Here is a 15,142-nt window from a genome sequence, read left to right on the forward strand (position 1 = left end):
CATCTCCTTAAACTATGGTCAAAAAGCCCTGACTTCTAACTTTAAATATGTGCATTTATTTGAAATAACATAAATGTGTGAGGAAATAACTGCTCATTTTTGTCCTTCAGTAGACAGCACTCAATCTAAGTGACATTAATTTCCTTGTTTAACATAGCAAAGTCCGAAACTGGAATTTTTTAAAAAACTGAAACTATAATTCTTTATATTGAAGCAAAATAATAAACAATCACTAGATCAGAAAAAAATCTGTCAGACAAGTATGATATGACATGTTCCCCCTCCGCCCGCCTCAAATGGAACAAAACAAACAAAAACAGGGCTATGACTCCTGGTTGCTAAGAATATTAAAATAGTTCAGTAATGTTTACGCAACTACCAATGACAGCTAAGGAAATAAAAGAAACCAAGATAAGAATTCATATAATAGCAATTGAAATGCATGGCACTGAGCCAAACTCCTGTTTGTGCCAAGGGGGGCAGTAGGGAAGGAAAACCTTGCCAAGATTCTTGTTATTGTCACAAAATCAGTAAGAGATATTGCTAATCATGTTAACAATTTTATTGCCAGACTTTTCTTCACTAGTCCTCATCTCTTTTGCTATGATACCAAGTTACAGCTACCACAAATGCTAAGAATTATCTTAGTCATAGCTTCAGCCTTGCTGAGCATATATATAAAAGGTATAGTAACAAGAAACAGAGATGGCTCTTATTTATTTCATTTCTACAGAGGTGGAAGGCCCTAGCTAATTTTACTGTTTGCTTGTTTGTAAGCTACCTGTTCCAAAACAGAAACGAGGTAATTAGGCCACTCTGATGTCCAAGGGGCTTTGGGATATGCCTTTTGACCAGATGCACACCAACCTCCAATCAACCAAACTAAAGAATAAAGGATCTTTAATCCTGAAAAGGCATTTTTGCCAATGACACATGATAGCTGCTTAATACTGTAATATGATCACCAATAAAGGCTCATTTATTCAACAAATGTTTAGTGAGTTTGTGCATACTAGATAATGAGCTAGAAGACACTATAAGGAAAGTAAGAGATCTTTACTTTGTGGAGAGATGATTCTGGAGACTTCTACTTCTGACCAAAGTGAAATAATAAAGACAGGATTTACCCATATGCCTGAAGCCCAAAAATGGACAAACCATACGAAAGTTTTCAAGACACTAATAATCATCAGGGAACTTAGGACAGTGATCCCTGAGAGATGAGAAACAAAGCGAGCCCTCTGACCGCGTAGCTTCCTGCCTAGAGAAAAGTGTCCAGCCACAGCACAAGGGAATGGGAACCCAGGCAGGGCCTGGGAAATGTTCTGAACTAGGAGCCAGAGCTGACAGAAGACCAAATCAGCTGGCATCTGCAGAACAGCACACCAGAGAGGACAGAGTTACAGAGATGAAACTCTGGAGTTCTGGAGCTCTACAGAGAGCTACCTTTTCATCCTCAACAGAGTACTACTGGGCACATGTGTGAGGAAACTACCTGGGGCCAAGGAAAACACACCTGAGAAGATGCCAGGTAATAGTGCCTGTGCTCATGCAGAGCTGGGAGTAAGACCTGTTCCCAGCAGCCAGACTGCAAAACCTCATAAATCACAGGGCCCTGGGGAGGGAACTCAGAAGGGTCTTGCCTAGTGGAGCAAAAATTAGCCCTAGAATGATCACTGCTCCAGTCCCACCCAACAAATCGTAAAAATAAGACACTAAAAATCAAACTGTTTCTAAGTCACTTAATCATGTTCCAGAATGAAACTCAAGGATATTTACAGGGATACCAAAATATCTAGCACCCAACAAGTTAAAATTCATGTCTGAATCCAATAAAATTAAAAAAATGACCACTATGGTAAGCAGGAAAATTCGATCCGTAAGGAAGAAAAAATAGTCCATCATAACTGAGCAATGGCAGATGTAAAATTAGCAAGTAAGGATATTAAAAGCTATTCTATTTCATGGGTTCTAAAGTTAAATAGAGACATGGAAGATACGAAAGAAAAAGGAAAAAGAGAAGAACTGATGGGACAACAAAAAAGATATAACATCCTACCACTAATTAAAAGATTGGCTATATTAATATTAGACAGTGTGATTTCAGAGTAAAGAATATTTTACAAAAAAAAAAAAAAAAAAAAAAAAAAGAATATTTTACCAGGGGCAAAGAAGATCACTTTATAATGACAAATGGTCAATGCAACAAGAGCATTTGCCAATCCTAAACAGAAACTAGTAGGAGAGCCTCACTATATATGATTCCAGAATAATTAATACTAGTATTGAAAAGAATGTAAATCATATAAAAAATGTTAGAAAGGAATATCCAGGCCCTGGATATGGTTATCTAGGCAAAGTTTTCCCATAAAACGAGGTCTTAACATGAATGATGAATGGGCCATCTGGTTAACTCCTTACCCCAAAGAGCTAGTGAGTGAATTGTTGAAAAGACACAGTGAGAGGTCTGAAAAGGAGACCCCAGCATCTACAGTGCTAACTTAAAGAGCTCATTTCAAACACCAGCTTCAGTGCCAGAGAAAACCACTTTTTGGAGGTCCATATAAGGTACATTTAGACTCATAAGACATGAACAGAAAAATAAGATCCCATCTACATCTTGAATTTAGTGAAAACCAACTGCCCACTGGCAGTTACATAATCTTGCTGATTTAGGCAGGTTATAATCACGATCTTTCTGGTTTACTAAGGGATGAGGCCTGCCTTTTCTCAAAAGAAATCATGTATTCAGCAAGGTGGGGGAAGCTTCCTTTAGTGTAAGAGTGAATACAGTTAAGTTTTCCGGAAAGCCAATGTAATTGTGAATAATTAACTTGGAAAGGGTATGAGAAGTTTTTAGTTTAAAATAATCTGGTTAAATTTGCCTTCAGTAATAAGCAGGGTAAGGTAGGGCCTATAGGATTTATGGGAAAGAAACCCAAGGGCATTTTCTTCACAGGGAGGGGCAGGGGGGCGTGGGAAAAGGCATAAATGACTCTACTCTGAGGGCCAACAGGGAAAACAAGAGGCTTGGCAAGGAAGGGAGGAGCCCCATGTGGGTGAGCCAGTGGCTCAAAAGGAACTCTCTGGTGCACCTGAGTATAGTAGATGCAGTAGTGGATATAGTGGATAGCCAGTGCACGCAGCCTGGCTCCCGTCTTTCAGTGAAATAAGGGATGCTCGGAGGGGAAAACTTAGGCTAGGTTAAGGGTGAAGTGTGATATCAGAAATGCAGAGGAAGACTCCTGGCAACGAAAAGCAAAATGAAAGGCAGTAAAAAATATTAAAGAGTAGGGCAAATTATTTCTCCAAGTGTCAAATTCATGGCAAGGATCTATGCCTTCTCTCTCAGAGAGAGAATATTCAAGATATATAAAAATACGGTGGGAAACAATCACCAGCTAAAGTCAGCACTGTGCGTTTTCACCATTCTCAAGAGGAAGAAAGAACTTGGATGAATGCTCTCCTTCACCCTTGTCTTGGTCTCTACTGCAGTTACATATTCTGTAAAATTTCAAGGAAAAAGGGTAAAAAGCTCCCAAATATTTTAATATTTTATTTTCAAATACAAGGGATGTATGTTGGAATTATGTTGTTTTGACTTTCTTACATACTTAATTTCTCAACATTTTGAAAACAGTAGACTCCTAAGAAAGACCTTTTTCTTTAATACTTGCCCAGACTCTTGATACCATATGAGGCCCACCAAGAGCTTATTTGACTTCGATGAACTTGACAGATGCATCCTGTGAATTCTACTATACGTGATGCACTTAAAAGCAATCTTTAATACATTTTTCGTCAGCTATGCCTTACCTTCTTTTTGCTAATAAACTACAGTATTAAAAGCAGAACATTTACTAGTGTTGGACAAAATGTTCCCCAAATGCACCTAAGACAAAATGCCTTGAACTTCACTTCATGAGGATTAATTCCCCCTTCACAGATGTTGACATACACTTTAAATTCTGTAAAATAGACAATCATAATCATTTCACAGATCACAAAATGCAATTACTTGTTTATCTATAAATCCAACTCTCAAGTGTCCTTCTTAGTCTGTCATGTCTTTTTAAAACATCTTGAGGTGGTCTAGAAAGACAAAATTTGGCGTGAGTATAGTTTTTGTTCATGGCCAAAAGAAAAAAATCCCAAAATGTCCAATTTTCAGTTTTACAGATTCCCTTCTGTCACACCAATCCTGTGTAATTTTAGCTCCACAAAGAAGGTGTGTCTTTTAGGTGAACAATAAGTATAATTAATCATTTAATTAATCTCAGAGTATGAAAAAGTAGTTAACTTTAATGACTGGATAATCATTTTAGTGGTTCCCTATTCTTGGCCTAAAAAAAAAAAAAACCTGATGGGACTCTTGGGTGGCTCAGGGAGTTAAGCATCAGACTCTTGATCTCAGCTCAGGTTTTAATCTCACATGAGTTCAAGCCCCACAATGGACTCCATGCTGGGTGTGGAGACTACTTAAAAAATAAAATACAAAAAACTGAGTAATAATTTTTTTGACAATGTTAACCATGTGACAATAATTTACAATGTGAGATCACTATATGATTTTGGTGCTGAGTGACTGATAAAACCTGATGCTAAGTGACTTTGCTAAAACATGCCCTGGCACCTGTCACTGGCACTCAACTCTGCAACATGTCATCCTGAGAGATGAATGGCACATCTTATAAGTTCTAACGAGTCCAAGTACACCAAAAAAGTGCATGCTTTTGTTTCTTAACAGGTTTACCAACTTTTTTACAAAGAACTAGGAGAACCTCTACCACCTAAAATGCATCCTCGATCTGAAAGTCTATCTCCTGTGTAGTAAGTTAAGAAATTTGGGGCTCAATGAAGGTGTTCAGGGTAAAAAGTCATAGGAGAGTCACTGAAAAAACAAAAAAACAAAAAAACAAAAAAACAAGCTTTGGGATTTTCAGAGCTAAAGAGGGGATTCACATTTAGCTCAACTGGGAGGTATGCTAATAAGCTATGGGTGAATTATTGTCAGAATCTTCCGGAATGTGATCAAGAGCTTGAGAATGAGACCCAAAGAAAGGAAGACATATTAGTGACAAAGGATAAGCAAAGCTAACTGACTGAAGGCTGGAGTCGAGGCTGGATTTGAGAACACGAGAGCTGGCTTTGAGGTGTAGTTCAAAGTAGAGCTCTACAACCAAAGTTTCCCAATTGCTGAAGACAAGTTTGTGCCTCTTGGGGTCTAAGGCACTGTAAGGCTTTTATGGCTTGACCCACCCCATCTAGGGTGGTGGCATTTGCTTCCATCAGTGGGACTGCTGATAGTAGGCAAAGCAGATACTCAGACTGTATGGTTCCTTTTACAGAAATTTTCAAAATAGGCAGAACTAATTTACTGTATTAGAAGCTCAGATGATGATTACTTCTCAGAAGGGAAAAGTGAGTAGGAAGAAGCCAGGTAGTGACTACACGGCTATGCAGGTGCTCACTATATAATCCACTGAGCTATATCCTTCTGATTTGTGCATTTGCTTTTAAGAATGTTATGCTTCAAAATAAAGTTCATTATTTTTAAAAATGCCAGTCTTAGCCACTGATCATAGCTGCCCATAAACAGTATTTAACAAACATACACAGCTAGAAGAAACAATAAAAATACTTGTGTATTTATTTGAGACAGAGGATGAGTGAGCAAGCGTGAGTGGGGTAGGGAGAGAGGGACAAGCAGACTCCTTATGGCACACAGAGCCCAACACAGGACTTGATCCCAGGACCCTGAGGTCATGACACGAGCTGAAGTCAGACCCTAAAAGAATAAGCCACCCAGATGCCCCCCAAATACTCAATGTATTATAAAAAGAAAACACTAAGGGGCACCTGGGTGGCTCAGTTGGTTAGGTGTCTCTTAAGTTTGGCTCAGGGCATTATATAAGAGTCATGAGATTGAGCTCTGCTTCAGATTCTGAGCCATCAGCAAGTCTGCCTGAGATTCTCCCTCTCCCCTCACATGTATGAGTACGTGCATGCATGAGAACACATGCACTTTCTCTCTCTCTCAAAAATCCTAAAAAACAAACAAAAAAAACCAAAAAACCCCCCACGGATTATGAATGCAAAATTACCTGCTTTTTAACCCAACTATTTGTTTATTTCATACCTATCCAAAATCTAATAAGATAAAATTTTAAAAAGTTAAAAAGGAAACAAAAGTTACTACACTCCAGTTGAAGATAGTGTTCTTTGACTTGTCACTCATATTCCTCACCTCTATCATTTCTCCCCTCTGATATTTTTTTGTTTTCCACAACTCTTCTCTACCTTCTTTCCTACATCCTCTAATCCTCCAAGATCTTTCCCTAGGCAACTGGAGATTATGAAACAAGAGCATAATGGAAAGCTTCCTGGGTCAGCTCAGGACAAACTCAGCTCTTTCACATCTCTTATTTTCTCTTCTTGTCCTCAAATTCCACATTTTTTTCTGACATATATTTTTCTCACATCTTTTCCTCTACTTCTATCTCCATAACTATACCCCTTGAGTTTACTTGAAACACACATAATAGTTAAAGGTAATCAATACTGTGTTATTGTAGGTACGGCTGTTCAGATGAAAATATATCCAATAGTTGTTTCTGTAAAAAACACAAAGAACTGATGCTTTTACTCATCTCTGTGATTCTCCATACTTCAAACTATGCATTAATTGGTTCTTAATCCTTTTTTCTGGCCCTAAATATCTGAGGGACAAAACACTCTCATCTTGAACAGTAATAACATGGTTAACTTTATGAGCTAATGTGGTTCGGCACAGTGCCCAGATAATTGGTCAAATATTATTCTGGGTGTTTCAGGGAAGGTGTATTGTAGATGAGACTGACATTTAAATCAGTGGACTTTGAGTAAAGTCATATGTGGTGGGCCTCATCCAATCAGCTGAAGACCTGAACAGAACAAAGACTGATCTCCTCTGAGAAGAAGGAATTGTGCTGGCAGACTACCTTTGGACTTGAACTGCAACTCTTCCCTAGGTCTCCACCCTGCTGGCCTATCCTACAGATTTCAGATTTAATAAGCCTCCATAATCACACAAGCCAATTCCTTACAATAAATCTCATCCTCTCCTCAACACAGGCTTCTGGTTCTGCTTCTATTTCTCTGGGGAACTCTAATACAAATAGCTAAGTAGTGTATTGAATTATAGATAAGGGGGAAGTGGGGTCTAGTGAAAGAGCAGAGGAAATGAGGATGACAGATAATTTTTTAAAAGGCTTAATGCAGACCTCATGAATTACCTACTCAAAGGTCACTTGCTAGCCTTTTGCTATTACAGAGACCAGAATGCTAAAATGAATTTTCCAGCCTCCCCTGCCACTAAAGGGTAGCCATGTAACAGACTAATTTTTGAGAAGGGCTTCCTTCCTAAGTTAACCGCTAAAGCCTAACCAGGAGAAAGCACTATGCTCTTATCCTTTTTCTGGTCTGGACTACTAAGGATTCAGATGTAAAAACAGTCCCTGGAAGAGCTCATCTTCAGATCTTGCAACTGCTGCCATCATTCCCTAATGTTTCACACCCTCAACAAGAGAGTGCAAGTACACTGTGGCTTCTTAAGCCAATCTGTATTGAAAGTGGAGAAACTTAACCTACTTTACATTGTGTTATAGGAGAACTTTAAGATATATATCTGTACTCGGTCTCCAGTTGGTTTGCCCAAGGTCCAACTCTGCAGTGGGAGGGAACTGGACTAGAAAACTTCCCTGAAAGTAACGGTTATGAAGCAATGACAATTATAGCTATGAATTACTAAGGAAGTCTGTAGGATATTCTTTAAAAAGGGTCTTTGAAAATATGGCCTGGGGTGCCTGGGTGGCTCAGTGAGTTAAAGCCTCTGCCTTCAGCTCAGGTCTTGATCTCAGGGTCCTGGGATCCAGCCCTGCATCGGGTTCTCTGCTTAGCAGGGAGCCTAATTCCCTTCCTGTCTCTGCCTGCCTCTCGGCCTACTTGTGATCTCTACTGTCATATAAATTAATAAAATCTTAAAAAAAAAAAAAAGAAAAAGAAAATATGACCTGAATTATTTGAAGGCACGTCTCCTTAGAGAGAGGAGTTGGAACAGAGAAGTGTTTTGTCATCATTTGCATTCTGCAATACACTACTGAATTTAAAATTTTACCTCAGCACACTTTTAAATTTGTTACAGTAGAGAACTAGAGTGCTATATAAAATCACTGTATTATAAAATCTCACAAATAATTAAAAAGGAACTTACTGGCCAAGTTGATGAAAAATGCAAATGAAGCGCCAAATTACCTAACAAGTTTTTAAGTCAACAGTCAACAGTGTCCCATCTTTAAAGCTACTAATGATGCATCTCTACAAATATTACTTCTCCAGACTTACCTACCTATAAAAAGAAAAATCAAGTGCTACCAAAAAATGACTTCAAAGTTCTGTGTTTACCTTTTTTTTCTCCAGTGTAGGGCACATAGTCTTCCCTGTCCTTATGCTCCAATGCTTCCTTTTCCAGGTATGAAAGGAGGTGTTCTCTATCAAATGGCCCTGTGGCGGACTTTGACGTCTGGTTCTTCTGCCGGAACCCTGCAGGCAGGAGGGCATTCTGCCAAAGAGAACGAATCAGCCATTATGACCACCAAGAATGCCAATATTATATGCTTCCACAGAGTACCCATTTAAGAAAGAATTACAGACTGGAATGTGATACAGATATTAAACACCTTGTTAGAGGATTTTAGGGTAGCAATGTAAAAGTGTCTCACACAAAGTTTTTCTTCATTAGGTAGAATTCAATCACGTTATTAAAATAAGCACATACACATTTTCTTCAGAAGTACTCTACTAGAAGGAAACACCCTTTATTTTTTAAATGTCCTAAATGGTAATTTTAAAAAAAGTTTTCTTAATGACTAATAACTGCTCAGCATATATGCATATATGGAAAATAATTCTATTACAGAAGAATTTTAAATGATTTATACATCGTATTCCTTCATAGATTACTATTTCACAGTAAAGACTTTTTTGTATAAAACCATGTATGCTGTATAGTAAGCTATCAGGACATTAATGTTCACATGTTTGTGTCCAAACACAATGTGAAAGGTTCAACTTCTTCATGCATGTATGTACACATCAGTACTAGGATGTATTTGCAGCAATCACCGTCATTGCTACTCATGCACTAAGGCACAGCTCAGGAGTCATATCAAGAGCTACATCCCCGGGTTTCCCTGTGGGTACAGTCTTTTTGAGTGCATGGAGGGACTCAGAGTGGGGAAGGGGGGTAGATGATAGACTAAAGTTGTCTCTTACAAGAAAATTTTCTGAATTTTTACTAAGTCCAGGAATAAAAAGTGGTGTTTAGAAAACATGAGCTCCATTCTTTTGCTCAGTGAAAGGCAAAGTGGTAATATTGCTTTGTCTCACTATTCCTAGATATTCCTTTGCTTTGGAAATGGAAGGCAGCCTGAGAAGTCATACAAAAGGGCCATCTTCTTTTGTAACACATCCCAAAGTTGGTAATAATGCTGAATCTCATGGATGTTATAATTTTCATTATAAAGGGAGATCTTACATAGATAATAATAGGGAATGTACATTTTATAACTAGAAAATATAGCACTTCAATTATGGCCATTTGCTGAGATCCATAGTAATTGTCATAAAATCCACCTTTGTGTTCTCCTCTAATGGTAGGCATTACACCGAAAGTTCACCTATAAATATGAAACACAAAGAAGGTCTGTTCCTAACCCTACACTAAAAACGTTTTGTAACACAAAATTGTATACGAGAACATAAATAAACAAACAAGATTTCTACCTACCAACTTCGAAAAAGAGAGCTACACTTGAAGAATCTACTCCCAATGAACCATCAAGTTCTACCCATTTTTACTTCCTAAAAAGCTTATTCATCTGTTTACCTTCCTCTATCTCCAACACCATTATTTTGATTCAAGCTATGATCAAGCTGGCATGGAATATTACCTTAGCTTCTTAAATGGTCTCCCCAGATCAGTTGTCTGATAGTCTTCATACCTCACTCTCACACTCCATGATGTTTCTCTAGCCTCACCTCACATATCCTCCCCATTCTAGCCACTCTAGCCCTTGTTCCTCCCCTGTGTTTGTGACATACTTCCTTCTACCAGAAGCCTTCTCTAGAATGCTCTGTCCACCATTTTCTGCTACTCATTTTTGAAAAAGATTTTTGTATTTATTCATTTGAGAGAGAGCAAGAACATCAGCAGGAGGGAGAGTCTGATGAGAGAGACAAGCACACTCCCCGCTGAGCAGGGTGCCTGACTTGGGGCTTGATCCCAGAACCAGGGGATCATAACATGAGTCAAAGGCAGACACTTAATTGAGCCACATAGGCGCCCCTTACTACTCGTTTTTAAGACTGCAGCTCCATTTCCCCAAAGGAAGTTTTTCCTGACCTACCATTATATGCTCTTATATTAATATGGCATGATTATTCAATTAATGCCTACCCCCTCCCATTCCTCCCAGCCTGCATCATGAGGGCAAAGACCCATTTGTTTTGCTTACTCTTATATTCCTAAGCCTAGCAGGTACCAGAATCTATTAGTTGCTCCCCCAAATATTTACTGAATAAAGATTTGAGAATACTTTTATTCATTTATTTATTTTAAGAATTATTTTTTATAAAGAAAGAGAGAGCACAAACGGGGGAGAGGGAGATTGAGAAGCAGACTACCCACTGAGCAAGGAGTCTGATGTGGGGCTCCATCCCAGGACCTCAAGATCATGACCTGAGCCAAGGGCAGATGCTCATCTGACTGAGCCACCCCGGCGCCCCTGAGAATACTTTTAAGGAAAAATGCTCATTAAGGCAAATTAATTAAAGTTACTCTCCATCCCAGTCAATAATGCATACTGCTCTTTCACTGTGGTAGTAAGGGAGTTGCACTATTCACTGTGGTAGTGAGGAAGTTGCACTATTCCCAGGTATGCTCAAGCCCACACAAAACATGGAAGAAGTTTTAAGTGATATGTCAGCTGGAATCATGGTTCCTTAAATACAGTTTCTGAACACAAAATAAATGACAGGTAACTGACTTTGTAGGCTATAAACCCAACAACCATGCTTTATTGGAAGTATACTTTAGTCAAGTTAATAGATCATAATCACTCAAGAAACAGGTAAAGATCTCATTAAAATGATTGCCACTAAAAAGTACAGGTTTCTCCCTCATAGAATGTTGTTGTAATTATATATTCCAAGCCTTGGAATATATAATTTTTTTTTTTTTTTTTTTTTTTTTTTTTTGCCTAAGCTGGCTATCTGGCTATCTTTAGAGGATGGGTGTTTTGAGAAAATGGAGTAAGTTGGCAAGTAAATATACTGAATGCAGCATAAGGAAAATAAAGTGGCCCTCCAAAACATAACAAGGAACCATATACAACCTCTGTCCACTCTTTTCTTCCTTATCTTCTGAGACTTTGTAAGTTCCAGGGGGGTTTCTCTGCCTGGAGTAGCTGCTACTACCCTTGTTCTCTTTTCTTACCTCATCTTTCACTGGCACTCTTCCCCCGAATTTTACCCAACATGTGGCATGTTGTCAATAAACATCATTGTTCTTCTAGTTTCAACTAATAGTATCTGAGGTTGGGGGAGTTGCAACTGGGGTTGGGGAACTGGAAAAATACATCTAAAAGTTAGAACTCAAGCCTCCCCATATAAGAAGCAGGCCACGGTTTTGCAAACAAGAAAATATAAACCATGGGCTTTTTCACATGTATAGCACAGAGCACGCATTAACAGGCGCCTCACTGCAGCTGAACAGAAGGATCACTAGACTTTGCCAGGAGCAATGAGGCAATGAGAGATCTGGTCTCAGTTCTTTCTCTAACTGCAGAAACTGAGGCAAGTCACCCACCTTTTGTTTTCCATCTGTAAAACAGAGGGCAAGTGCTAACCCAGTGTTTCTCAACCAAGGTGCTCCCACAGGGGACAACTGCCAATGTCCAGAAACATTTTTGGTTTTCAGAAGTAAGGAGAGGAAGTATTAATCGTGTTTTTTAATTTTTTGGATTTCATGATTCTTTGCCTCTGGGGGCCTTGCTAATGTTAGAAAGATTATCCCTCCTTGGGCTAGGCTAGCTAATTCCTAGGGATAGCAAACAACTCTCCCTGCCCCTACCCAGCAGTGTGCTTTCCATATGAAAACTATCCAATCCAGAGCCCAAACCCCAACCACATCCTTTCTCTCTCTCTCTCTCGCACAACAAGCCAATATCCCCTGCAGACACACCCTGAATCATCCAGAATCAGGTAACTAGACAACTGGAGACTACTCCTCTGGCCCAAAGCCCACTGAAATTACTCAAATTATCCAATACTAAACTTGCTCAAACTTGCCAACCATGTCCCACCCATTCCTTCCCTTGGAAACCATAAGAAATGTTCTGGACCACTTGCTGCTTCTGATTCCTGACCAATCCAGGTGCTTTCCCAGGCAGCCCTGTGTGCTTCCTGCTCTTGGAAACTAAGAATTAAACTATTTCTCCATGTCTGTAATCTTACCCCAGCTAATTAAAACAAAGTCCCAGGCCCATTTTTAAGCAGGGGACTGTGCTATTGGCATGTAGTGAGTACAGATCAGGACACAGGATAACTTAAACACACAGGATAACCGCCATAACAAAGAATAATTCAAGCCCCCAAATGTCAATAGTGTCAAGGTTAAGAAACACTGGGCTAGGTGAGCACTTAATGCTCCTGCCAGTTGTACAATCACTTGATTCCAACAGGTCTAACAGCGTGAACTTCCTGTAGAAGATATTGCTGTGACATGATCAAAACAGTACTGTTATCCTGAGTTATCCCCTAGACTCAGGAGTACCACAAACTTTTCCTTGTGATAACAATTATGGTTAAGAGTTTTTTTTGTTTTGTTTTGTTTTTTTCCACAGAACGCAGTATTTATTACACTCGGGAGAGGATAGTTCACCGGTTAAGAGTTTTGATCTGCATAGGTACATTATTAAAGTGCTCAAGTAATGCTGAGAAAAAGAGTTAATTCTCAATAAAAATTCAAACACATGCCAGCAGGAAATGTGTTGTAATAACAAGAACAATTTTATAAAACAACCTCTGCCTCGTTCTTAAAAGGCACTAAAAATCAATGTCTCAACATAAAGAAACATGTAGTAAAAAGAAGCCTAGCAAATAACCCTTACCTTCAAGTTAAGCAGCCATAACCTTTGGCCTCTGCCTTCAATGACTACCCCCCTCCCCACATACCTACCAGGGAATAACAGTTCAGAAGTCAAGGGGCTCTACCTTAGCCCCGTGTAACTTATAAGACGAATAACATCCACTCCGCAAATTAAAACATTTATACATATATTCAGATCTGCTCCACATAGACTGCAATATTGCTGTGTACTTAGATCTAGTCTACTAAGGGCTAGAAACTTACTCACTTTGGTCAGCATGTTTCAGAAAGGTACAGTTAGATTTAAGGTCACAAAGAACCTTGGAGAGACACTACACAGGGTCATCATAGTATAGAAGCTCTGAAGAGGCACAGAGGTTGGCAGACATCAAAGAGCTAATCATCTGCTTCAAAAATGTTCCTCCCTGCCCAGAGAGAAAAATTTTTTTTCTTTTTTTTTTTTTAAGACATTATTTGAGAGGGAGAAAGAGAGAGAGCAAGCGAGAGCACAAGAGCAGGAGGAGAGAGAAGATTCCCCACTGAGCAGGGAGCTGATGTGGGGCTTGATCTGAGGACCCAGGGGTCATGACCTGAGGAGAAGGCAGACTCTTAACCAACAGAACCACCTAAGCACCAGAGAAAAAATTTCTTACTGGACCGACTTCATAAACTTGAGAATAAGGTTGCTGGTGAAAGTAGTTCAGAACAGGTAGGTCAGTGGAGCTGAGGGGGCAGAAGTGGGGGAACTGAGAAGAGGGAAAAAGTTCATCTGGATAAAGAGAGAATGGGGGGGGCGGAGAGTGCCAGAGAAAAGTCATGAGAAAGATAACTGCTCAAAGGAAGTTATTTAGTTTCAAAGGGTCTGAAGTTATCTCATTACCACCTACCTCAGGGTCAAGGTCATCCAGAACAGTCTCCAGTTGTTTCAGTTCTGTTTCTGATAGATTCCCAAGGAGCTCATCTTCATCTAGATCCTTGTACTTTTCTAAGTCCTTCCGGAATGGTAGTGCCATGATTTGCAGTATAGGAAATCACTAAATTTTGCTATGCAGTATAGTCAGGAGTGATTTCCACTTTTCCTTAAAACTATAGAGAGAAAGAACATACACATTTCAAATATTAAGTCATCTCCACTACTTTGATCTATTTTTAGGTTGAATGAAATGTAATTTCCAGCTGTTGTATATTCTTTGGCCATCTATTACACACTACCCTTGTCTATGGATCATTCAATATCCTTACCTTTTATTTTTTGTTGCTGAAAAACAAAATCAACTGGGAAAAATAGGAGGAGGAGGGAATATAAAAATTCAAACCTATAAAACATCCATTTGGTAGAATTTAGAATTTCTCATAAGTTTTAGGAGGAAAGAACTCATGTGTGCCAAAATAAAATTTTTCCCATCAGTGACTTTCAAATTATTGCTACCAGAGTACTCTGCTTAAGCACATTATGTTTAAGACACATTTGTTTTACTGTAAATTGTACAGAACACTATCTTCTGACTCAATATTAATAAGGGGGGATATTAACACACTCCCCCAGTAAGGAGTGGCCAGTTGCCACTAGAAAACAAAAACAAAAACAAAAAAAAAAGAAACAAAATAAAAAATGGGTTTTGTTCTAAAATTTTTTTTTGGAAAGGTGCTTTTAACGGAAAAAATGCAGCTTTTTAAAAATGTTTCTATAAAAAACTCCAAACCATGCTGGGGTATGTCACCCACTGACTGGCAAGGGTGGTCATGAGGGTCTCATTATAGGAAAGGAGCTTTGCATTTCTTCACCGTGTGAATCTTTCCTAAATGAGGTAAAGCTCAACAAGCAGCCTTTTTCCACGTACAGCAGAATTGTTCCTATGAAAGATAGTTTGAATAAATCCCACAAAATGTGCAAAGTAAAAATAAAGTATTTCTGTAAGTTCTAGCTGTAAATGTGGATCATTTGTTTCATAAAAT

At 38.9% G+C, this 15,142-nt stretch overlaps 1 protein-coding gene across 1 annotated transcript in view; it reads right to left on the minus strand.

Annotated features, from left to right (window-relative positions):
- Positions 1 to 15,142, minus strand: part of TMOD3 (tropomodulin 3) — a 75,959-nt gene that overhangs the window by 31,079 nt on the left and 29,738 nt on the right. The window contains exons 2-3 of the mRNA XM_082734752.1: positions 14,074 to 14,272; positions 8,443 to 8,599 (exon numbers count right to left, since the gene is read on the minus strand). Of these exons, the coding sequence (XP_082590878.1) occupies positions 8,443 to 8,599; positions 14,074 to 14,199 (283 nt within the window). The 5' untranslated portion in view covers positions 14,200 to 14,272. The remainder of the gene's footprint in view (positions 1 to 8,442; positions 8,600 to 14,073; positions 14,273 to 15,142) is intronic.

The sequence above is a fragment of the Mustela nivalis genome (genome assembly GCF_964662115.1).
Source record: "Mustela nivalis genome assembly, chromosome: 6".
NCBI classification, from domain to species: domain Eukaryota; kingdom Metazoa; phylum Chordata; class Mammalia; order Carnivora; family Mustelidae; genus Mustela; species Mustela nivalis.